The sequence below is a fragment of the Pseudopipra pipra genome, chromosome 4, assembly GCF_036250125.1.
Source record: "Pseudopipra pipra isolate bDixPip1 chromosome 4, bDixPip1.hap1, whole genome shotgun sequence".
In the NCBI taxonomy this organism is placed as follows: Eukaryota; Metazoa; Chordata; class Aves; order Passeriformes; family Pipridae; genus Pseudopipra; species Pseudopipra pipra.
The window spans coordinates 74,024,644-74,049,500 of record NC_087552.1 but is presented as its reverse complement, the minus strand read 5'-3'; the positions used below and the strand labels follow the sequence as shown (position 1 = coordinate 74,049,500).

Below are 24,857 nucleotides of genomic sequence, written 5' to 3'. Positions count from 1 at the left end.
GGGGGGGGGGACGACAGCGGTGGGAGCTGGACGCGCCCATGAGCGGGCGGGGGGGGGGGGGGTGTGGGCGTGTGTGATGGCACCGGGGGTGTGCGCGCCGGGGGCTGGAGTTGGGCGAGCCCATTCCCGCCGGAGGGGTGGCCGCCCGCACCGCGTCGCTATGTTCGCTCCCAGAACCTGTGGCTTGTCCACGAATTCCCGACGCCACTCGCTGCGAGACGAGTAAAAAAATTCGAAGATGGACGCTGCGCGGGCAGAAAGGCGCGGAGCAAGGAAAGCAGCGCGGGTGTCGCTCGGCTCCGTCCGTTTCCCCCCCGCCCGCCGGCGCGGAGTGGTGCGCGCGGCGCGGGGCGGGGCGCAGCGCGGCCGCGGCGGGGCCGCCCCGTCCCTGAGGCGCATCGCGGTCGCCATGGCGCTGTGCGGCCGCTCCGCGCTCCTCCCGCCGCCCCCGCGCCACCGCGCCCGGCCCCGCAACCCCGCCGCCTCCGTCAGGTACCGCCGGGCACACCGGGGAGGGAGGGGAGAGCGGGTGACAGCCGGCGGGAGGGCTGCGCTGAGGGGGCGTGAGGAGGAAGGGGGATGGGGCGATGCGGGGCTGTCGAGGGAGATGGGGAGGCGATAAAGGGTTTGATGTGGCCCAGACTGGGGTGTTCGGAGAGCTGGCAGTGCTGATGGTGGAGAAAATAGGGTTTAATGGCAGTTTGAGGTCGTTGGGATGGGAGGGATGGGGGTGTGCAGGGCTTTGGGGGGGGGATAGAGGAGGTGCATTAGCTGCGTTAAGGAGGGGTATTAAGGGAGATGATGGGGCGATAAGGGTTTTTTTTATGGCCCAAAGTGGGGTGTTCGGGGGGTTGGCTGTGCTGATTGCGGAGAAAAATAGGGTTTAACGCCCGTCTGAGGGCGTTGGGATGGGGAGGATGGGGAGGAGTGGGGGGTGCGGGGCTCTGGGGGTGCTGAGGTGGGCTGGGACAAACGGGCATTAGGGAGGGGTTTTAAGGGAGGTGATGGGGCCGTAAAGGGTTTGATGTGGAAGAAACTGGGGTGATCAGAGGGTTGACTATGCCGATTGTTGAGAAAACCGGGTTTAACGGCGCTTTGAGGGCGATGGAATGGGAAGGGCGGGCGGCGCAGGGCTCTGGGGATGCTGAGGTGGAGGGGTTGGGGTATTAAGGGGAGGTTTTAGGGGATAGGAGGGGGCATTAAGGGGGTCGGTGTGGGAGAAGGTGAGGTTTTCACAGAGCTGTGACGCCGACTGGGGATAAAATAGGTTTTAACGCCTGTTTGAGGGTGTTTGGGTGGGAACGACGGGGTGGGATAGAGGGGTTGGGGCATTAAGGAGGGGTTTTAAGGGAGATGAGGAGGTGTTAAGGGGTTCGATGTGGCCCAAACTGGGGTGCTCAGAGAGCTGATAGTGCTGATTGTGGAGAAAATAGGGTTTGACACCTATTTGGGGGCGTTGGGGTGGGTTGAGGAATGGGGGTGCAGGGGGTGGGACAGAGGTGTTGGGGCATTAAGGAGGGATTTTCTGGCGTGCAGGGGGTGTTGAGGTGTTTTGGGGGGTGTTGCAGGGGAGGTTTGGGGTCACTAAGGAGGTTTTGGTGGGGCTGGAGCAGTGGGAGCAGCGTGTGAGGGGCTGGGAACAGGAGGAAAGGGAGTAGCACAACAGGGACAGGCAAATTTGGCAGGTTTGGCTACCAAGAGGGAGGTGTTGGTGGCCCTGACAAGAGGCCAGGCAGGGGCCTGACAAGACCTTGTGGATGTGGGGATTGGAAAAGCTGGAATCCTGCTGGAGCAGAGTGTGTGGGAGGCCGGGATGGATGAGGGACAGGGGGACAACAAGGGGAGTTTGGAGGGGGGCTGGTGTGGAGGGAGTGGGCTTGGGGTCCTGTTCCTGTGGGGAGCTAAACCTGGCTCTGGTTTGGGAGGGGATGGTGTGGACTGCCTTGGAGACAGGGAAAAAGGGCTTGGGAAAAGGTAGGAAAGGGGAATTAGGGCAGGGGTAGCCGAAGTTTGGGAGGGGGTTGAGGGATTACGGAGAGGAAGGAGGTGGTGCATTTGTGTGGGCACCTGCTGGGTGGTTGAGGAGGGTACAAAGGGAATAAATAACACTCCCTGAGGTTCTGGAATACGTGGGATAGGCCTTGGAGGAGGTGGGGTGTGGGGACATGTGAGATGGTGGCCTGGGCTCTGGGAGCTCGGGTGTCAGCTCAGGTGTCCTGGGGTTGCCAGGGCTCCGTTTCCCTGAGACTTCAGGAGCAGCCTGAAGGGTTTGAATGGAGGACACGGCCTCAAGTTGTGCCAGGGGAGGTTTAGGTTGGACAGCAGGGAAAATTTCTCTACTGGAAGGGTTGTCAAGAGCTGGAACAGCTGCCCAGGGCAGGGGTGGAGTCGCCAGGTATTTAAAAGGTATTTAAAAGACATTTCTGTGGCACTTGGGGAAGTGGTTTTGTGGTGGCCTTGGCAGTGCTGGGGTGAGGCTGGACGGTCTCAGAGGGCTTTTCCAACCTTCATGATCCCATGATTCTGTCCCTTAACGCCACAAAGAACAGCCCAGGAACTGAAGTGCTTGGTGCTTTCAATAGTTCCAGCACAATACATGGAAGTATTCACCAGTGGAAAGGCAGATAATAGGGAAACAGGGACGTTGCACGTGAATCGCAGACAAACACTTGGCCCAGCAACCTGGGGGCTGTGTTTGCTGGAGGTTTTCAATTAAAACAAAACAAAAACACCCTCCTAAAAAAACCAAACAGCTTTTTATGTTTAGTACAAGAAGGGAACAAAAGCATTTTCACTTTTTTGGACAATGAGGAATTCTGCTCCGAGGGAGAGAAATGGAGGTTGTTCTGCTGGTGACACGTGAACGTGGCTGTGCCGTGCTGGTTGTGTTCCCTCCCTGCCTGCACTTAGAAGTGGCATTGCTCATGAGAGAGAAGCAAAAGTGACCTTTTCAAGTAATATTTTCATGGAATAAATGAATCTTAATTGTTCAGGAAGAGCTCAGTGTTTCTTTAGAGCATCCAAAACCTCACGATCCGCAGCAGAACGCCGGGATGGGAACAAAAAAAGTGCTGCAGGAGAAAATGGTTTCCACTCAAGCCTCTCTCTTCCTGAGTGATTTTTGTAATCTGAGACCCTGTTTTAGAGTTGTCATGAGAACATTCGGGCTCTGGGAACATCTGCAAGCTTTTGAGCTGCACTAGGAGCTCCAGCCAGCATCTGGAATTTGGCACTTTAGAGGAGCCATGTCGACCGTTAATTTTTTTCCTCCTCAACATTTCTTGTTCTTGTGTTCTCTTTTTTTTCTTTTTTTTTTTTTTTTTTTTATTTTCAGCCCAGATGGAGGCCAGTGTTTGCAATAAATTTCCCAAGCAGTCAGCAGATAGCAGGCACTTCATAAAAATAACTTGAAACAAAGCAATCTGTGACCCTCCCTCGCCCTGCCCCTGAGTCCCAAACAGGAATGGAAAAATTCTTCAGACTATATAAAGACTGGAGTAAGGGCCAGAGGGAATTCTTGGAGTTCTTCCACAGACTTTGGAGTTTTGCTGTGCCATGTGGGGAGCAACCCCAGCAAGCAAAGAGTGGGTTTGGAAATAGAAATGAAAAATCCCTTGACTAAGGGAGGAAAACTGCCCAAAAAAGGGGATGTTTTTTTGGAGGGTGATGTCATCCTTCCTGTGTCTGTGTTCAGTGGTGAATGAGTGTTTGCCTTCATTTCTGAGCAAAATGTCTATTAAATGGTTGCTTTAAGTATCCCCCCTGAAAATGAATGTGGGTTTGGTGTGTTTGGGAGGGCTCTGCACCCTCCCAGTTTGAATTCCCTGTCTGTAAAACAGAGCAGGCAAATCCTCCTCATTCCTTACCCCTGCTGGTAACAGAACCCAGAATTCTCACCACGTGAGGAAATGCAAAACGAGTCCTTGGGTTCATTTTCCTGTTGTCTCTTCCCCTGTGCTCAACATTCTCATCCTTTCAACTGCTCTGTCCTTAATCACAGCCTGGTTAAGGATGTGGCTTTTTCCCTGTGGCTCCAGAGGATCCCTTGCAGGGGTGTTTGGGAGCACAGTGGTGCTGGAAACAAGTTGTTGTGGTGGTTTCCCAACCAGTTTTAACGGGGGGGGGGACCTTGTGTGGAAAGATGAAGTCTGTACCCGAGTGTTCCTGGTGGAATTATGCTGAGGTTCAGGGATTTTGTAACAGCAGGGTCTCACTGGATTGTTTTTAAGGAGTGCTCTGGATTTTAGCAATGTAAAGGCAGAGGTGATTTGACTTGCTGAAGTACAAGAGGGAAAAAAAAGGGAAGCAAACCCCATTCCTTGCATATGGATGGTTTTCTGCCACGGGAAGGAAGGTGGCTCAAGGTCTGTGCGTGACTGCAGCCGAAGTTGAGAGGGATGGGAATCAAATAGTGATGGGAATAGAGAGGTAGAAGGAAAATGGGCCAAGGAGAGGAGCAGGGCTGTCCCATCCACTCATCCACCTGTGGAGCTCCAGCTCAGGTTCCCCCTTTGCAATTGTTTGGGTTGAGCTGATGGAAAAGCATCTTGGAGCTTTGTGGCCACGTGGCTGCAGAGCTCGTGCTCCAGGAATGGGAAATTTGAGGCACAGCAGCTTCACTTCTGAGTTTTGAGGTGCCAAACAGTGCCTTGTCCTTCTAAGCAGAGGCAGAACAATCACCCTGGGGCTGCTGCTTCTTCAATTATTGCCTTTTTTTCAGTGATAATGTTTTTGGAGGGGGAACAGTTGTAGCCTCTAATGTGCCAACATCATCAGGCAGTTCCAGAGGTTTAGGAAGGAGAGATTCAGGTTTGCTCCTTTGTGCTTTGAAGGTCTCTGAAATGCAGAAAAAAAAATGAATATTAAATGTTCCTGACCATTTGAAGTCAAGAAGTGAGGAATTTGGTCCTGGGAATGCCCACAGAGGTGAAATTTCTTTGTGTCCAGTTTTGATATTTGCTACTTACTGTTCCTAAATAGTTGTTGGATCTATTTGCAGTCAAGACCTCCAGGTTCATTTTAGAGAAATTTGGGAAATAGCTGGAAAGTTTTGTATGTTATATATGTAAAAATACATATTAAAATACATTGAATTACATTACATAAAAATGTACTTTAAGGTGGGTGAATGCCGTTGTCTTTTGTGAATGCCAAGCAGTAAAAGTTATTATAAGTTATTTTAGTGGGCTATGAAAAAAAATAACAAAACAAAAAAACTGAGAAAGCATGTCACTGTTCAAGCTAAATATTAAATTTCAAATAATCTGCTTTTGACATTAATGGAATTCTGAGAGTCTTTAACACGGTCTGACTTCTGGTTTCTGTTTTCCTAGCTCCAGTGAGGTGGTGATAATGTCAGAGTGGGGGAAATCCAGGGAAATCCTGGACTCTGATAGACAATAATAATAATAATAATAATGTTTCTGGTAGAAATTGTGAGATCAACAAAAGACCCATAGAAAACAAACTTGATTTTTGGGGGGGGGGGGGCAGAGTGGAAACAGATGGTAGCGACAGCAAGTTAATAAGAAATGAGATTTGGGAAAAAAAAATAACTTTCCTGTTTATTTAGTGATGTTAAATGGAGCAGTTCCTGTTCAAAGCGTTGTCTGAGGTAAGAGCAGGAATCTGTCCGAGTCCTTCCCTGCAGATCTCCCCGGATATGGGAGGATTCTCCCACGCTCGCCAGGGAGAGCAGATTTCCCCCTTGTTCGCTGCCATCCATCAAAGCTCGGCCACGTGCGGGTTTTTTGGGAGCCTTTGTGGGGGAGGAGCAGCGGAACATCTGCCACGACACAGAGAAATCCCCCCCTCTGGCAGCCGGCCGGGTGTGAACCGGCCCGTGGGAAGGGGATCCATCGGGAATCGGCCCGGGATCCATGGAAATATCGCTGGATTCCCACGGCAGGGGAAGGAAGAGCTCGCCCGCAGCGCCTAAATCCAGCCGGCAGCGGGGGAAAAGCGGCGCGTTGTGGGGAAAAATAACCGGGATTCAATGGAAAATCGGGCGGCGACGAAACGCGTTCGTTCTTTGTGCTGGAGAAAGGCCGAGCTGTTAATATTCCCTTTATTTGCCAACAGCCGGTGCCTCGCAGCGCCGTGTCTGTCCCCGAGCTGTGACAGCCCGGCTGTTGGAAGGCGAGGTGCTTTGCATAATTAGTGTGAAGACGTGAACAGATGAGCACTAATTCTTAGAAGTTAATGATTGTCAATTATCTTCCACCCCCACCCGCCTTTTTTTTCCCTTTGGATCTGGTCCAAGATCAGCAGAAAATCGAGTACCTCAAGGTATAGTTCCTTAATTGGCCCAAACACCCTTTTTATTGCCAGATGTCACCCCAAACGCTGGCTTTGCCTTTTGACCTGCCTTCATCAGCAGTCAGCTCAGCTTTGCCGCTCTTGGAAAGCGTCGTTTTCCTTCTAATTCCCGGCCCGGAGGTTGTTTGGATCCGTAAGCTGATCCGACCTGACACATGGCTGCGGGATCGTTAGTGCAGACACAAAGGCAGCGGGAAGGGCGAGGCCGCCCCTTGGAGCATCTTATCCCGCCTCCAAACCGTGCAGAAATCACATCTTCTGGCCAAAAAGTGCTGGGAAAATTCCTACTTCCCCTCCCCTGCAAGTTCTTGGCCATTCCTGAAGTTGCTTTGTAGGATATGGAATCATAAGCAGCTTCCAGCTCTTGTCCAAACTCATGGAAATGGAGAAATGAGTTCAATGGAAAAATCTCATTGAAGGATTTCGGGGCTTCCTTAGGAAAGGCTTCATGAAGTTGTGCTTCCAAACACACCTGATGGAACAAATGACTGTCCATTTAATTGTGGTTAATGGATATGGGGGATCCAGAGCCACATCTCCCAGGGAAGAAGCCCAAATCCCAGAGTGTTGTGCCGTGGTGTGGAAACCTGTCATTTGTTCTGTCCTTCTTGGTGGTTTCTGTTTGAAATTGTGTGGCTGTGGTGAAATGCAGAGGAGTCAAAGTCAGTGCCCTTGCAGGGAGCTTGCTCTGGAGTCAGGAAAAGCCGTGGATTTTTGTTCCCAGGACAGTCCCTTTGTTTTTGTCAGATGGCTGGTTAATGTGAAATGCAAGAAAATGCCTTTTTCCCCCCCCTGCCCCGACTTTATACCCAGTTTAGCCTGTATTGTTTAAAAGCATGTCATAAGAATTCTAATTATTCCCTTCCCTGTCTCTCAAAGGCATCTTTCTCCAGACACACAAGTCTGCTGTGTTTATTGTCAGCCTTTGAATGTGATGCTTTATCCACACTGGAGATGACGTTGGGAATATTTCTGGGAAGGAGCTTTTTCCAAGGATTCTCTCACAGAAACCACTTCTTTAAAGGAGGAGAAAGCAAAAATATTCTGCTGAAGGTTGTTCAGTGTTAAGAGTGAAATAAAAACATCTCTCTGGCCATTGCATCTCATCATGAAGTCATGAACTTGTAATTTGCCCTTTTGTGTCAGGACTGTCTCCTGCCACCCAGATTTACCTGGCAGAAGTATTTTAGCAGCTTAATCTGAGAACTTCATATATTTTTAAGGAAGGAAAGAAATACCCACCCCAGAACAAACATGCAGGTACTTTCCTCCCCCAGTTCCTCTTCCCTTTTTTCCTCCCACTGCAGTTGGCTTGGACAGACCAGAAAATAACTTTCACAGAGCTCAGGAAGACAACAAAATAGGTGTATTTTTTGTTTTTCTCTGCTCTGGTCTCCTTGCACAGGCTCTTAAAATTACTTTTTACTTTAAAAGATAAATGTGTTTGGGTCACCCTTTTGGGGAAGACACTGAAATTAAGATGTAAAGATCTTAGGAACAGGTTACCTTGTATCCCATATATATATAAAATATACATAATGATAATGGTTTTTAATAAATGAAAATATCTTTCCCTGTGAGTTTTTGACCTTGTTCTTTGTCAAACTGGGTTCTAATCATTCTTTTTTTTTATAAAAGGGATCAGTGTGGGGGGAAATATTAAAGCAAACTCAACTTCTGTATTCCTGCTGTGTTTATAATGCACAAGAGGTTTCAAAAATGTTTCACTCTCCAGAAAAAGCTGTGTTTGGCTGGAGAAGTCCTTAAATTTGCCTTCAGAGCTGAGCACAGGTAGCAGAGGGATTATTGCATCTCCTTTCTGAGGAGCTGAGTGAAAAATCTCCCCCTTGTGCCCTCAGATAGCAACATTATAACATTCCTTCTGAGGACAGTTTCTCTCCTCACAACTGGTGAATGTTTTAATGAAAGTCTGCTTGCTGTGTCCCTGCAGAAGTCCTTGGCCAGGCTTTCCCATGGTCCTTCCAACCTGTCCTTCAGTTCCTCTGGGAATCCTGGAATTGCAGACAGCTGAGAAGCATTTTGAGAAGCATTTCTCTGATGTGCAGCTTTGTACATGAAGTTATTTCATTTTCTTGTTGGTTTTTAACAGAGGCTTTAGCAGTTCTGCTTCCCTGCAGCTGGTCCTGAAATAGCTGTGGGCTTGTTTCCATACCAACAAATGAAATAAGTCCAATTTGTGCCCACAGGGAGGTTTTTCTGCTCTTGGTCTTGTGACATGGGAAGTATAAAAATATGAGCACTAAACAAAAATATCCAAGCACAGTTTGTCACAGTGGATCCTCTCACCCAGCTCATCTGGGGTCCTGCTTGAGGATGGGCCAAAAATCTCCCAGAATAAGATAAACCCCCTTAATTTTGGATAGTTTTAGGTTAGGTTTTGGAGAATGAATAATTAGAAGTTGCTAAAATGTGCAGCCTAAAGTTCAGTGTTGTTTGCATTCTTTTCCTGGCACCCCCTACGTGGGCAAACATCTGATAGCACCTGATTAAGTGTCTCTTTGCTGTCATCACTGGCTTTAATTCCTGTTTCCATATTTAACATCAGACTGTCCATTCATGCATCCAGCCTGGTGTGTGTCACAGGAATCAGGAAGTTTGAGGCAAAAAGAATCATTGAGGGTGACCTGAAAAGGGGCAGAATTAAAGCTGGAGTGGTTTGCACTGATTTTTTTTTTCTGTGACAATATTCCAGATATTGTCTGTCCTTCCCTGTGGATGTTGGGTTTCCCTGGGATTGGCCATAATGGAAACCTTTTTGTCCTTCAGAGAAAGTAGAGCACGATAATTGTGGCGTTGCTGAAAAGATCTATTTGCTTTTTCTGATGAAAACAGAAATATTTGACCCGACTGTTGTCGGGTTGTTTGAACTGCTCATAAATTTAGCTCGGTTGGAGTGTTTCTGTGAGAGGCATTTGTTTCCTGGAGCTGAACAGTTCTATAAACAAGAAAACACATTCAGGAATATCAACAGTGAAGTTTCTTGTCTTTTGTCTGTTTTTAAACAAGAACGTTGCCTGGAAGCACAAATGGCTTTGCTCTCTGTCTGCCTGCCTGTCGTGGATGGAATTTTTCCCTGGTTTGAAGATGGATCTTGAACAACTGAATTAAAATTTACATCGTGAACTGTTCACTTTGATAATGAAAAATCTGGGCGAGACTTGGCATCATTTCATTTCTTTGTAATGGTGGGCTCGATGGTCTTGGAGGTTTTATTCCAAACTTAACAATTCTGATGTAGATTATCAAAGATATGTTAGAGGTTTATAGTGTTTTCTAACTGTTTATTTTCGTGGTTTATGGAAATAATTCCTTGGGCATAGAGGGGGAAAATTCCTGCTTTTAGGATTGCACTTGCCAGAGGTCTGGGATGTGCCTGGATTTTCAGGGTGGAAGTGCCCTGGAGGTGCTGAAACTCATCTTCCCCAAACTCCTGTTGGGCTGTGGGTGCTCCTGCAGTCCCAGTGTCACCTTTCTGTGTGGGCATCACCCACCCCATGGTTGCAGGCAAAGGAATTCCTGGTGCCCTGGTGAGAGCAAACCTGCCCAGCAATTTTTGCAGGAGATTAGGGATTAACAGAGCACGTGGTTGGAAGGGACAGTTCCAGGTTCCAGTCTTTTCAGGGCTCTGCATTTCAGCTTTTAGTGGGCAAAAAGAACCCAGAATGCTTTGATATGAGACCTGAATGTGTTTCAAGCACAAAATACCCAAGTTGAAGTTCATATAATAAAGGAAAAAGCTCAGTCAGCTCTTGAGCCTCCAAACCTGACATTTCACAACAGTGACCTCGAGGACAAATTCTCTTTTCTTTTGCAGCTGCAGCCGCCTCCGAAACATTCAGAGTATCCTGACACAGAGCAGCAAATCCCAGCCTGATGGAATCCTCTGCATTTTAGGTTAGTTTGACATTTTCCCCCTTTTATTCTCACTACACTCAAAAAGACACCACAAATTTCAGAAGGATGAAGGTTGTTTTCCTGCCCCAAGCCCCAGCCTGGTTTCTCAGGGAAGGAACAGCTGATTGTTGCTCTCTTTTCTCCCTAAATTCTTCAGCCCATTTACTAATTTAATAAGGCAAAGAACTTCAAGGAGTTGCCTGAGAAACCCAGGAGCAGTTAGGATTTAACTGCTGGCACATAAACAACCTCAGTGGTTTCAGTGCTTTATTCCTTCTGGAACTGGGAGAAAAGGGAAAGTAGGAAATAAAGGAGCATTTGCAAGTGTGCTCTGGGAAAGCAACAGGGCTTTGTGCTGCTTTATTATAATTGATATAATGTAATATTGACTCTGGTTTCTTTTTATACAATCAGTGTCAAGATATTAAAGGAAGAATTCAGAAATGATAATTGAAATTCTTTAGAGAAAAGGACTGAGGAATGATTGTTTGAACAGTGTATCACAGTTAAGGATGGAGAAGTGTAGCCCTGAAGAAGCTCTGTGTGAGAAATGATATAGCAGCCTGTTTTTTTATTGTATTTTATTTTAGCAAGCAAATTTGGAGCTCATTTACTGAAACACCCACAAAAAAGTTGTAAATGTGCATAACCAGGTTGTCCTTTGGCCCGTGCAAACTGTACCACGTGCTTGTTCCCATCCCACATTTCCCAGGGTCAGGCTTTAAGTCTTTGGCTGAGCAGCAACTGGACAGTCAGAAGGTCTGTAAGGTCACTGTGTCAGCCTTCCAGTGGGACTTCTTCATGCAGGATAAACTCCTTGGAATTTGGTTTTGCTGCTCATTTAGTGTCATAAACCAGGCTGGGCCATCTCAGCACTGACACCAGAGTGTTTGTGGGCTGTTGGTGGCTCAGAGCTGGAAGTCCCAAGCAAAGAACAACCACTCCAAACATTCCACAGCTCCAGGGAAAGTGTCCCAGGCAAAAGGAACTGCTCTGTGTAATCCTCAGGGTCACATGGAGGGTTTATTCCATTCATGGGACCGTCCCTCTTAATAACTAAGCCCTTGTGGGGTGGAAATATAGGAACTGTGTGCTGGGGGCAGGTTTGGGCTTTGCCCTGGTCCCTCAGCACCCACAATGGGGCTCTTGTGTGCTCGTGGAGCCTGCAGGATTTCTGCCAGAGCTTCCATGTCACTGCTATAAATGCATTAAATCTGTCATCAAATACAAGCTTCAGCTGACAAAAAAAAAAAAACCCATGTAGTTTTACATCCTGAGTCCTGTTGGCTTGTGTGGAAAGCAGATACTCCTGACTATGGTTTTTTTACAGTCAGTGCATGTTTTATTTCACTTGGCTGCCTTTAATGACCTGAGTTATGCACTTCCCTCAGCCCAGCTTTAGTTTCATACTGGGCTGTGAGTTAAAACCAATATCAACTTTCACAGCTTTGCTTCAAGTTCATTAATATTTGTACTGAAATTAAACCCAGCATTGGGTGAGAACTGACCCAGTATTGATACAAGTCTTTAAATGTACTTACAGCTGATTTGTTTTTTTTTTCCTAAAAGAATGCCCTAATCTGATTTTGAAGTGGTTGCCTGGTAGCATTCCTACATTCTTTGCTGGGGAGAAAAGACATCACAACTGACAGGAAAAAGGAACTGGGAGGTTGGCATTTGCTTTTTATCCTCCCCAGAGAGCTTGGGGGACTTTACAGGCTGTGCCAGCAGATCTTTGAGTTTTATTTTGTCTCATCTTGATTCTGTTCAAGTCCTGCTACCCTTTTAGATTATTTTTTCTCCATTGTATCCATCTGCTCAAGTGTTACTACTTTTTTAGATGATTATTTTTTTTCTCCATTATATCCATCCCACACAAAGCTCTTCCTTGCTGAGGTTTCTCCCACATCCCCAGAGCATTTAGTTCATTGTACCAACTGTTCATCCCGTTGCTTTTTTAAACAGAGACTGTTTTAAGGATTATTGTGCCTCTTCTGCTGGGAGTGGGTTGGTTTGGGGCACATCCCTGGAGGTGACCTGGCCCCCTTTTCCAGCCTCACCTTCCTGCTCCCTCCTCTGTGGATTTTGCACCAGCGCTGCTGCTTTGGTGTCCTGCCCCCACTTCATCTTCCCGAGCAGGCAGATTTTTTTTCTCTCCCCGTGTTTAGCCAGACTCTTTTCTGCCAATTTAGCAAATTTAACGCGCTCTGACTGCAGGCCAAGGAGCAGGAGCAGCTCCTGGGAGCTGGGATTGAGCCATTGTCTAACGACACCCCTGTGCCGAGCTGGGAACGGGCGGGGGAGTGACTGAACTCCCGGCTCAGCTGGAGACAGGCGTCGGGCTTTCCTAATTAATGGCCTTGCCATTGTTCTGGGAGGGCTCCTGATCTGCTCTCCGGGGTATCTTATCGCTGGCATTGTTCCATTTCCTGTTTGTTTTCCGCTAATGTATCTGGTCTTTAACTCCCGGTGTTTCTGGAGAGTAACGCTAAACCTCGCTGGGAGAGCTCCCGCCTGCCCCGGGCGCTTAAAACCCCAAATATTCTGCAGAGTGAATGGTTTTATAGGAAAGCAGTGCCTTCCCCCCCCTCGGGCCTGAATAAATTCACCCGTGTCCTGACAGGAGTTAATCTTATCAGCTGCCCCCCTCCTTTAACATCTTTTTGTTTTCTCTCCCCCTCCTTCTGTCATTAACTGAAAGAAGCAGGGCTTTGGTGTTGAGCTTGGGAGATCTTCTCTGCTTGAAGCCTGTTGGGCTGGTGCACCCAGATAAAACCTCAAACTCTTCAAGTGGTGGTGACATCATCACTAGTTTTTTTTTTTTTTTAAATGAGGACAGTTCCTCATTTTTCTTCTGATCTTCCAGAAATTATAACAATGGAATCCTGGGATGGTTTGGGTTGGAAAGGACCTTAAAGGTGATCGAGTTCCAGCCCCCTGCCATGGGCAGGGACACCTTCCACCAGCCCAGGTTGCTCCAACCTGGCCTTGGACACTTCCAGGGATCCAGGGGCAGCCACAGCTTCTCTGGGCAACCTGTGCCAGGGCCTCCCCACTCTCACAGGCAGCAATTCCTTCCCAATATCCCATCTATCCCTGCCCTCTGGCATTGGGAAGCCATTCCCTGTGTCCTGTCCCTCCATCCCTTGTCCCCAGTCCCTCTCCAGCTCTCCTGGAGCCCCTTTAGGCCCTGCCAGGGGCTCTCAGCTCTCCCTGGAGCCTTCTCTTGTCCAGGGGAACCCCCCCAGCTCTCCCAGCCTGGCTGTGCCATTATTGCTCCTCTGAGGGCCTTCAGGAGTTGCCTCAGTTGGACAAATAATCAGTGACACAGATAATCAATCCCCAGGACATTGTGTGTGCTGCCTTTCCAAGGCTGATTCCAAGGAGACTGATTCCATTGAAATGTAGCTCCCTAAAACAATGGGACAGTTGTTTCCTGGATGAAGGGAATCTCCACACTTGGTTGTGACTGAAGTCCCACCTGGACTTTGGCAGCAGTATCAGTGTGCTGAGTCCCACTGAATTCCAGATTACATTGGGCCTGCTTTCCTGGGGCTGCAAATGTCCATAAAATAGAGGGACAATGTGTCCTGCCTCTCCTCTCTCTTTTGTGCCCTCTCTGTGACTTCCCAAATCCAGGGAAATCTGGTTATGGAGAAAATTATTGGCACAGCAAAGCCAACATTGCAGGAGGGGAGAAATGAGTGGGTGGGTCTGAGCATCCTTTAGCTGAGTCTTATCCATGCCATGACCTGAGTTAGAGTGATATTCCTGGATCTTGATATTCCCTGTACCAATTCCCCTGAACATCTCCAGGGATGGGGAATTCAGAGCACCTCTGGACAAGTCCAAGGAGTGCAGTGGTGTAATTTGGGAATTTGAAGGGATTGCATTTGCCTGTTCCACAGCCTTACACCGGATACCAGATATTTTGGAATACACAAGAACTGTCCAAAGGCCAGTTAATGAACAAACAGGGAAAATTAAGAGCTGGGATTCAGTAGCTTGATGCAGACACAACATCTTGGTAGCACTTTAAAGCTGAAACATAACATAAAAAATGGAGCATCCTTAGGAAAACCTGAGATTTATCCCAATTTCTGGTAAGTTCAGGTGACTTTTGACTTCCCATTCAGGTCCTGAAACCCCGACACATCCAGGCCATGTTGTGACATTCTCAGTGTCCTCATCTTTCCTCTGGACAGTGGGAACAAATCCTGATTTGCTGGCAACCATCCAACTCTATCCTAATGTGACTTGGTGGGAAAAGTTGACTTTAGAGGAATTTTGTGGCAGTCAAGTGACCTCTGAAATGTGGATGTCAAGGCTGCTGTTCATCCATTTGTGGAGCAAACTGGATTATTACAGTAGAATTAGGAATTATGGCTGTGACTGTCACGCAGAGAGATGGAAATACTTTATAAATCTGCATTTCTTCCCTTCCTTTGTGTTTATCTTTTATCTCTTCATGCTCCACATCTTCAGTTGTTTTCACTGGATTTTTCCCAAGGACCAGGAAAGGCTTTTCCTTTGGAAGCTCTTTATACTCCCTGTGTCTTGTCAGGACATTTTTCCATGATGTGCCAGAAGTCTGGGCTGGCTCTGGTGACTCAGGGATTGCACCATAACACTGATAAGATAATGTTTAATCATGTATTCCAAAGCAGGAGATTTGGGTCACGGGATTAGTTTGTTAGGAAGCTTCAATCAAGAACATATTAATTAGAATGCATCCTGCATCCAGGCAGATGTTTGAATTACTGGATAAAATGGAACTTCTGGTGCAGAGCGCTGCAAAAAAATAGATTTATTTCATTTTTTTTTTTAAGCAAAACCTGTGGATTTAGGTCAAAAGTGGGATGTGAACACGTGGCAGTGAACTTGCAAAAATTCCTTTTTTCCTACTCTTCTCCCAGTGGGTTCAACAGGAATAAGTGCTCCCTGACTGTGTGAAGGAGTTAATTAATATTCCTGCTTTGGGGGCTTCTTACTGGGGGAGAAAACAACCTTTTGAGGTGTGCAGTGTTAGTTCACACAACATTGACATGTGACTGCAGAAAACCGGATTTTTAAAATTTTTTTAAGCAATATCCATGGATTTAGGTCAAAATTCCACGTCAGAATGTGACACTGAACTTGTAAAATCTCCTTTTCCCTACCCTGTTCTCCCAGTGTGTTCAACAGGAGTAAGTGCTCCCTGTGTGAAGGAGCTGAGTTAATTAATATTCCTGCTTTGGGGGCTTCTTATTGGGGAAGAAAACAGCTTTTTGAGGTGTGCAGTGTTATTTCACACAACATTTGACCTGTGGTTTTGGTCTTGCAGGGATAGACAGTCGATACAATGAAGGCTGCAGGGAGCTGGCAAACTACCTTCTCTTTGGCTTGTACAACCAGAGCAACAATGACTTTGAGAGGACAGGCTTTCCTGAGGAGGTGCTTGATGGTGAGGAACCTGCTCAACATTTTTACCTGCTCTTTAACCTTCCTGGAGGGAAATGGAGCAGAAAAAGTGGGATAGAAAACAAAAAAATTCATTAAATCTCAAATTGTGTTTGTACTCCTGAAAACAGCTCTTAAAGACACCAATGAGTAACTCATTTTTAAATTTAAAAGACATATTTCATGTGTTTTATGCTCCACAAGTCCCTCAAATGTTATAAACTTAACCAGAGGCCATTAGTTGAGTGACTTGGAGAGGACAGGCTTTCCTGAGGAGGTGCTTGATGGTGAGGAACCTGCTCAATGTTTTTACCTGCTCTTTAACCTTCCTGGAGGGAAATGGAGCAGAAAAAAGTGGGATAGAAAACAAAACCAGTCTTTAAATCTCAAGGTGTGTTTGCACACCTGAAAATGGTTCTTAAACACACCAATGATTAACTCATTTTTGGGCATTAGAAGATATATTTCGTGTGTTTTACACTCCACAAGTCCCTCAAATGTTGTGAACTTTAACAGAATCCCTCAGTTCAGTCCTGGTGTGTGTGCACACATCATGAATTACTTTGATCACACCTCTGCAGCTCTAAAACACTGGAGCTCTTTTTCACTTCCCCAGCTCACCTTTGTGACATTTGGAAGGTGGCCAGTCCACCGTGCTGGTGGATTATTATTCCCTTATTTGCATGAAACTTTGGATCTCCACCCCCTGGGCTGTGCTGGCCTCTTGGAGCTGGAGCCACTTGCTGATGTGACATCAGGCAGGAGCAGCTGGAGTTCAGAGCTCTGGGAAGGCTCATCCCAACCCTCCTGGCTGCTCCAAGGACAGGCTGATGCAAGTGCTGTGCAAGAGCTTGGAATAAGCCACAGTTGTCTGGAACTGTAACAAGTGCTGTGGTATCAGAGCCAAACTGCTTCCTTTTCTTGCTGCAAACAAATCAGGAGTTCCTGTGCACTCACACAGTTCAACAGTTTTCTTTTCATGAGGTTCATGATACAAAAGTGTTTTCTCTCCAGTTTTTTATGCCCTTATCGTTCTGTGTGGGGACTCCTGGGGCTGCAATAATCTTTCTTCTGCTCCTTGCAGATATAATCATATTAATCAAACCTGACAGTGTTCATCTGTACTGCAACCCTGTGAATTATAACCAGCTCCTGCCCTACGTGGCTCACTGGAGGAACCTGCATTTTCACTGTCTCACTGAAAATGAGGTGAGTGACAAATGAGTGCAGACAAGGCTCGCTAATGAACTTGTTAATGAACTGATATTTAAAGTGGAACTTTCTTTGACATCCCTCCCAGAAGCCTTTCTTCCTTTTCCTCCTCAGCAGGGGAGTGATCTGGGTGTCTGAGTGGGGATTAATCATTTGCAAGAAGAATATGATGTCAATACTTTTTGTGAAGACAAATGGCTCCCCTCTCCCACTAATTACTATTGTTTTGACATGAGTCAGTGATCTTTTAATGAGGAAAAACATGTGGGCTGTGAGAAATGCAAAATCTGAATCAAGCACCACAGTCAACACTGAGATTTCCAGCAATAGCCCTTTTTGCTGCCAGGGCACTGTTTGAATTCATTGGTTGCCAGTAGTTTAATATTAGAAAAGATCAGCTTAGAAAGCAATTAAAAAATGTAGAAATTTTATTATGTATTTTCATTTCAACTCTCTAATCTTTCTTTCAAGAACTAGTAACTGCACCACATGGTGATTCTTGCACCACAAGTTTCTTCTTGCATTTAAAAATGAAGGTGTTTTCTAGAAAAACTGAGTTTATTGAAGTACTGTTAGAGGAGTTAAAAACAAAAATACTGCCTGTCTAGGTGTAGAATAAGGACCTTTACATTCCAGTTGGGAGTGGAAATGCTTCTTCCTTAATTGTGTAACTCCTTTTCTGAGTTAGAATGACACTGAGATCCCCAGGGAGTGGGTTTGGAGCTGCAGTGTCAGAGGGTGAAGCTGGTGCAAGAATGAACAGGAAGATCAAGGAGAGAAACCTTTTGCTCCCTTGAGCTTCCAGCTTGAAGGTGATGGGGCTTCTGACAAATTAATTGTGTTTTCTTGTGGCTGGCTGATGGTTTAATCACAGAATTAGGAAATAATTCTGGTTATAAGACACCACCTTGTCCAACCTCTTGCCTAAGGCAGGGTGGGTGATGAGATCAGATCAGGTTACTCAAGGTTTTCTTGCAGCTGGATGTTGAAAACATCCAAGGATGATGCCTGCAGAGCTTCTCTTGGCTGTCTGCTCCATTTCCTGACTGCCCTCACAGTGAAACAGGGTTTCCTTTTGCCAAATCTGAACCTCTCTTGTTTTGAGTCATCCCTTTGTCATGACCACTGTGGAGAGCTTGGCTTCACCATCTCAAGGATATTTTGGTGGGTGTGGGACAGAAACTCTGAGGTCTCAGCTTTTGGAACAAAGGCTCCATCATCATGGTGTCCTTCCACTGCCCTTACTCCAGTTTGCCCATGTTTTTCTGATCCCAAAACTGGCTGCCTGTTCTTCAACCCAGTCCCATCAGTGCTTCAGACAGGGAGAATTCTTGATAAAGACACAAACAACCGAGCTACAGGTTCAAACCTGCTGTGGCAAAACCTAAAGCCTGGCCTTGTAAGGCTTTCCTGCTGCCAAAACCCCTGCAGGGAGGGCAAATCTGCTGGTGTAAAACACATGTATTTTGGACTCAGGAGTGGAGCAGCTCCCACCAGCCTGTTGCCAGTGCAGCTGCAATCTCAGCTATTGCATTTTAAGCTCCATCTGCTGCCGGGCTCTGATATGATTTATCTTGGTAAGTCCTAACCTTAATCACACAGTGCTGCCTGGAAAGAATGATGTAACCACAAAGGTGATCCATGGGCCTTGTTATTTGTGGGAATGAAGGCAAAGGTTTGATTTTGGTTTTTTTTTTTTGAAGCTGAAAATGCAGTTTTGCTTCACTGCTGAGCAGTTCCAGCCACGTTCCCAATGTATGTGGAGTGCCTGTTTCCCTGATTACTGCTGAGAGGGAAACAAAACCTTGCTGTGTCAGGCTTTAAGTACATCCTGTTTATAGGAGGATTGTGGCTTTTAAGCCCTTTTTTTTTTTTTTTAATAGTAGGAATAACTTTTACTTGCTTTTAAAAACATGGAACCGAAAAAGCACAAAGGTTTTAGGAATAAATAAAGCAGTGCTTTACCTGGCTCTGACAAAACCTGCAGCATCTCCTTCCTTTCTTCCTACTTGCTTTTAACTAGACTACAGGAATTTAGGGGAATATCCTTAAAGGGAGAAAAAAAAATCCTCATATTTTTAAAAAATGCCCATTTTCAAAATGGCCAAATAGGATAAAGTGGTGAAATTTGATGCAGTAAATTTTGGGGTGTCTTGGCCTTACCTTTCATGGAACTGGCTGAATTTATTCCTGCAAGAGCAGCCTGGGAGCAAGCCTTTAGCACCCTGCCAAACTCCCAAGTTTTTATTCCAGTGGCATTTTTGAGCCTTGAGAAACTGGCAGTTGTTTGGGGCTTGGCTTTGAGCTGGGACTTTGATCTGATTTCCTGGGATTGAAGAAGGAACATGGAGGAACTGGGGCTGCATCTCAAATTCAGGCTGGGCTTAAAAGAACTTGTTCTTAAAATAAATGAGTTGGGTGTACCCTGGAGCTCACAGGAGCTGTACACAACAAGTTCATAATCATGTCATTTGCCTTGATAAGAAGTTCAGAGCACTGTATATAAAAATATAAATAAAACAAAATAGGCAAACCACCACCGCCTTCTGATCTTGCTCCAGAAAACAAGTGACTCTTGAAGGAGTTGGTTCCAGATTTGCTGCTGAACTGTTACCTTTTCAGATAAAAAACAGTGTGTTTCCAGGTTTATTTTTTTCCTGTTATAAGCATGATTTTAATGTGATTTGTCTCTTCAGTGTAGTTTTTATGCTTTTCTAACCCACAACATTTGTTCTTCAGTCTGCTGAAGCCTTCAGTGACTTCAGTCATGAAGCAGCAACATGGTGCTGCATGGTGGTGTCTCCTTTCCTTCTCCTTTTCCTACAATCCACCTCTCCTTCCCACAGCTATTCCTTATTCTGTGCCCTGATCATTTTTCCTCAGGGCCATGTTTTTTGTGGCACATTTTATTTGTGGCACGTGGGTCGGCATTCTAAAAATACCTTTAATTTTTTAAATGTAGTGGATGATACTGAAAATCTTTGCTGAGAGCTGAAAATAAAGTATATAATTATACCTTCATCTACCAGTATTAAAAAACTTTCTCTCAAGTTGTTTTTTTTTTTCAAAAGAACTGTTTCCAAAAAGATGATTTCCGTTGGCTTCAGTGCCGTCGCTGCCGTGCTGGAATTTCTAACGCAGGGAGTAAATTAGCTCCTGGAATTTGTAGGTGATATTTTAGTGGTTTACATGCTACATATTCACTTGCCTACCAAACAAATCAGGGCTTGCCTAATCCAGCTTGATTTTTAAATGGCTTCTTTCAGTATGAAGACGAAGAAGCCGCGGAGGAATTCAAGATCTCCAGCTTCGTGGACATGGTCCGGGACTGCAGCCGGATCGGGATTCCCTACAGCTGCCAGGGTAGGTTGGGTTGGTGTATCCTCAGAGCTGAAGTGTTTTGAACATCCAAGTTCAGGGAATGGAGATTTCCTTGCCTTTGGGAAGAAATAAGCATTATGAAGTGTGTCAGTAGGTTCCTTTCAGCCTCTTTTTCCTTCAAAGGTGGATTTTTTTTCTGCCGAATTCCATGTCTGAGGAGTGGAAGCCCCCGGACTGGATCCGAGGAGGGAACACTCACAGTGTGAGGCAGAGGAATGATTTGCATTCAGAGAAGTGTGTTGTGCTGCTACAGAAGTTCTCTGTTCCCATGGAAGCTCCAGAGAAATCCTCCTTTATTTAAGGGAAGAATAAACGTTTCGTTGTGCAAGTTTCCCTTTTTAGCGCTGAAAGAGCTGCCCAGCACGGCTTCCTGTTGGGCTCTGGAGCCAGCCTTGCAGCCTCAGCACTGTAATCTCACATTCCTTTTTTATTCCTAATTCCCAATTACTTCCTTTGAGGAAGGGGTGATAAGCTCTGACTGCCTGGAAGGTCATTAATGGTTCAGGGCAGGGGGGAAGGACGAGGGTTCTGTGTTAGGCAGGATCTGAAGAAGGTGTGGAGCTTAAGGGTGGCAGTCACACTTCATGTGGTTTACAGCTGCTCCAAGGAGTGCAGGATGAATAATTTTTCTCTCCCCTGACTTAAAATTATAATTAAATGGGGATGATGGAAGAAATTCTTGGCTGTGAAGTTGATGAGGCCCTGTCCCAGGTTGGGCAGAGAAGCTGTGGCTGCCCCTGGATCCCTGGATGTGTCCAAGGCCAGGTTGGATGGGGCTAGTGGAAACTGTCCCTGCCCATGGCAGGGGGTAGGACTGATCTTTAATGTCCCTTCCAACCCAAACCATTCTGTTATTCTGTGACAGTGTTTTACTCAAGAATCAAACCCACTTTTCACTTAAATATTTCCAGTTGTACAAAGGCAGGTTAATCGAGATCCTCTGCGAATTCAGGCCAACTGGGAGACCTCCCAGAAAGTTAAACTGCCAGGATTTGTGAGGGGATGTCCCTGTGCTCCCTGTCCTTTGCAGGTCACCTGCAGATATTTGACATGTTCATCGTGGAGAAGTGGCCGATCGTTCAGGCCTTTGCTCTGGAGGGGATCGGGGGCGACGGCTTCTTCACCATGAAATACGAGGTGAGCGCCTCCATTTTCACTTCCTTTCTGAGGCAGGAGTTAATCATGGGATTATCTCACTTGGAAAGTACCTTTTGTGATCGTCTGGTCCTGACTCACAGCTCAGGGGAGGTTCCAAATTGGCTGAAGTTTTTCGGGATGTTGTGAAGCTGAGTTTTGAATGTGCCTGGAAGAAAACACCACAGTCTTGGTGGGAGACTGTTCTGAGCTCCACAACACCCTGTCCTGGATAAACCAGGATTATTTGGTCACCCTCTCTAACCCCTTATTGTGATTTAGAACTGTTTTCCTTTCCTTCTAGAGTCAACATTGCCAATAACCCAGTTTTTTTGGCTCTGCTAGGTGGGTTACAGACCTTCCTAGGTGGGTTTTAGATCTTACATGGATTTTAGATCTTCCTGGATGGGTTACAGACCTTCCTAGATGGGTTTTAGATCTCACACAGGTTCTAGATCTTCCTGGATGTGTTATAGATCTTCCTGGATGTGTTATAGATCTTCCTGGATGTGTTATAGATCTTCCTGGATGGATTATAGGTCTTCCTGGATGGGTTCTAGATCTTCCTGCATGGGTTATAGATCTTCCTGGATGTGTCATAGATCTCCCTAAATGGGTTCTAGATCTTCCTAAATGGGGTCTAGACTGTACTAAACCAGATCCAGACATTCACAATTTTTTTTCTAGATCTTCTTAAATGGGTTTTAGATCTTCTTGGATGGGTTATAGATCTTCCTAGATGGGTTTTACATCTTACACAGGTTCTAGATATTCCTGCATGGGTTATAAATCTTCCTAGATGTGTTATAGATCTTCCCAAATGGGTTATAGGTCTTCCTAAACAGGTTCTAGGTATTCCTAAATGGGTTCTGGATCTTTCTAAATGGGATGTAGATTGTCCTAAACCAGATCCAGACAGCCACAGATTTGTTCTAGATCTTACTAGATGGGTTCTAGGTCTTCCCAGATGGGTCCTAGATCTTCCTAGATGAGTTATAGGTCTTCCTGGATGGGTTCTAGATAGTCCTAAATGGAATATAGATATTCCTAAATGGGATCTAGATTGTCCTAAACCAGATACTGACAGTCACAAATTTGTTCTAGATCTTCCCAGATGGGTCCTAGATGGGTTCTGGATCTTCCCAGATGGGTCCTAGGTCTTCCTAGATGGGTTCTAGATCTTCAGAGCAGGAGGAGCTGGTTAGTGACCAACACCTTCAGATGAGCTGAGGAAATAAGAAGTGACTCTTATTTCTTGGGCCATTGGTTATGACACAAGAGATGAATCTGCTTCCCTCCCTGCCATTATCTCTTCCTGGCTCAGCAGAGCTCACTGAACAAGGGCAGCACTCAAAATCATTTTGCTCCTGGATTTAATAATGATTTGCTGCTCCACTCTGAGCAACTGGTGCCATTTGATTTGCCCATTTATTAATTCTACTCCAGCATATCGTCTTCAGAGAACAGCTTTGCATTTCTGGGCTTATTTGAAATGCCTTTTATTTCCTTTTCTTGAGCCTGTGCCACAGCAATGCAGATGTCCTACTTTTCTTGTCACTCCTCCTTTTTTACAGCCAGAATGGGCTTTGTCTGACTTGTGACAGCTGGAAAACCCCTAAAGAATTAACAGTACATTGTTAAAAGTCCCATCACATGGAGAACTGTACCCACTTGCTCAGAAATCTGCTCTGTGAGTCTGTGTCTTTCTGAGCACTTTTCTCTTCCCACTGATACCTTTCCTCAGGTTTTTTTTCCTATTTCCACCGAGGTGCTGTAAAACCTCGTGTGAACCTGCCCAAAACCATGAAATGCAGAGTGCAAACAGGGGAGCATCCTTGTGGAGGAGTATCAACAACCCTTGTTGACGTGTGAGATCACTCCCTGACAATTTGTCTGTCCATTCAGGAGTTGTTTGGCTCTTTAATTGCCCTTTAATTACCCCAATTTATTTCACAAATCCTTGGAGGCTTTGGAAGAATGTGCAGACGTGGGTGTGGCCCAGCCAGAACCTCTCCTCTTTCATCCAGGGAGTCGATTCTGTCCTTAAAGCACTTAAAAAGGAGCAGGGAAAATTCTTGGCCTCCTGTTTTAAGAGCAATCCTGGAAGCTCTGGCAGTTCAGCCAGTTCTTGTTTTCTTCCTCCTTAAAGGGGATTTGAAGTGGGAAATGCCATTCCTGACTCTTTAGCTCAGTGTTTGTGTGAGGTCCTCTGTCAGGCAGCTGCTCTGTGTCACTGCTGGGGAAGGAAACCAGTCTAAGGCAGGAAATACTATAAATTATCTATGAATTAATACTTCTGCCATTATTAAAAGGGGGGTGTTTTGGTGCATTTTTGGCTCCTCAAGCTGACTTTCCCTCTGTTGTGTGTTCTGTTAGATTTGAATATAATGTAAGGATGATAGTTCAGGATTTTTTTTCTAGGATTTTAAGGACTTTTTCTCCCTTTCTACACAAGTCAGAGTTGCTCAGGACGCTGTAATTTGCTGATGGGTGAATGGAGGTGATGCCTGGGAAATCATCATTAACAAACCTAATTATACAAGTAACTGGAGTAGCTGTAAAGCAGTGGGTTAATAAAATCTCAGTTGGTGCTGCATTTTGAATTAAGTGGGTAGTGGGCAAACCTGTAAATGCAGAAATAATTCAGATACAAGTGTCCCTTCAGGGTGTATTTTTGAATATTGTTCTCATATTCATCATCCTACTACTTGGAAGAAGCTGTTGCTAAGTTGAACATGCTTAGCCTAAATTATCATTACTTTAGAGCAAGAACATGAGGAACCTTGAAATTTGGTTCTTTCTAAGGCAGTTCTTTGCAATTAACTCAGTTTGAAAAACTTGATGAAATGATCTGTTTGAAAGATGCAAAGAAAACTTGGCTTCAAACCCTCGCTGGAGATGAGGGGTCACAGGATCCACAACACTTTTATCTGCTCTGTTCTTTAGTAACCAGTGGTGTGAAAACATTTCTAAATTCAGAGTTCAGGAGGGCTCTCAGGGCAGCTCCAAGGCTGTCTCACTGCAGCTTAAACCCAAACCTGTGCCCTTCTTTGAGATGTTTTTCACAGAAATGTGTTTCAAATCTTTCAAGGTGTTTAAAATCTCTTGCAGTTGATGGATGTCAGCGTTGATTTGTGGAAGACCTACAGCAAAATGGATCCTGTTTCCTTGGAGGATTTGCTCTTTGAGGTAAAGACAGTGAAATGTTCTGAATCAACTCAGAGGTGGAGCAAAATTGTTGTGATTTTGTTTGGTTTTAGTAATGTTTATGGACTTAATCTACAGGGTCCTTTTCCTCCTTCTCCTTTTCCTCCTTCTCCGTTTCCTCCTCCTCTTTCCTTCTCCTTTTCCTCCTTCTCCTTTTCCTTCTCCCTTTCTTCCTTCTCTTTTCCCTCCTTCCTTTCCTCCTTCTTCTTTTCCTTCTCCCTTTCCTCCTTCTCTTTTTCCTTCTCCTTTTC

At 45.7% G+C, this 24,857-nt stretch overlaps 1 protein-coding gene across 2 annotated transcripts in view; it reads left to right on the top strand.

Moving 5' to 3' along the window:
• The first annotated feature begins 223 nt into the window (after positions 1–223).
• Positions 224–24,857, top strand: part of DNAAF9 (dynein axonemal assembly factor 9) — a 73,307-nt gene continuing 48,673 nt past the window's right edge. The window contains exons 1-7 of one of the 2 annotated variants that reach the window (XM_064653587.1): positions 224–492; positions 10,154–10,233; positions 15,557–15,676; positions 16,757–16,881; positions 20,151–20,247; positions 21,296–21,402; positions 24,511–24,588. In XM_064653587.1, coding sequence (XP_064509657.1) covers positions 239–492; positions 10,154–10,233; positions 15,557–15,676; positions 16,757–16,881; positions 20,151–20,247; positions 21,296–21,402; positions 24,511–24,588 — 861 coding nt within the window. In that variant the 5' untranslated portion in view covers positions 224–238. Of the gene's footprint in view, positions 493–10,153; positions 10,234–15,556; positions 15,677–15,898; positions 15,960–16,756; positions 16,882–20,150; positions 20,248–21,295; positions 21,403–24,510; positions 24,589–24,857 lie in introns of those variants that run through there. The other variant, XM_064653588.1, reaches the window with a different exon arrangement.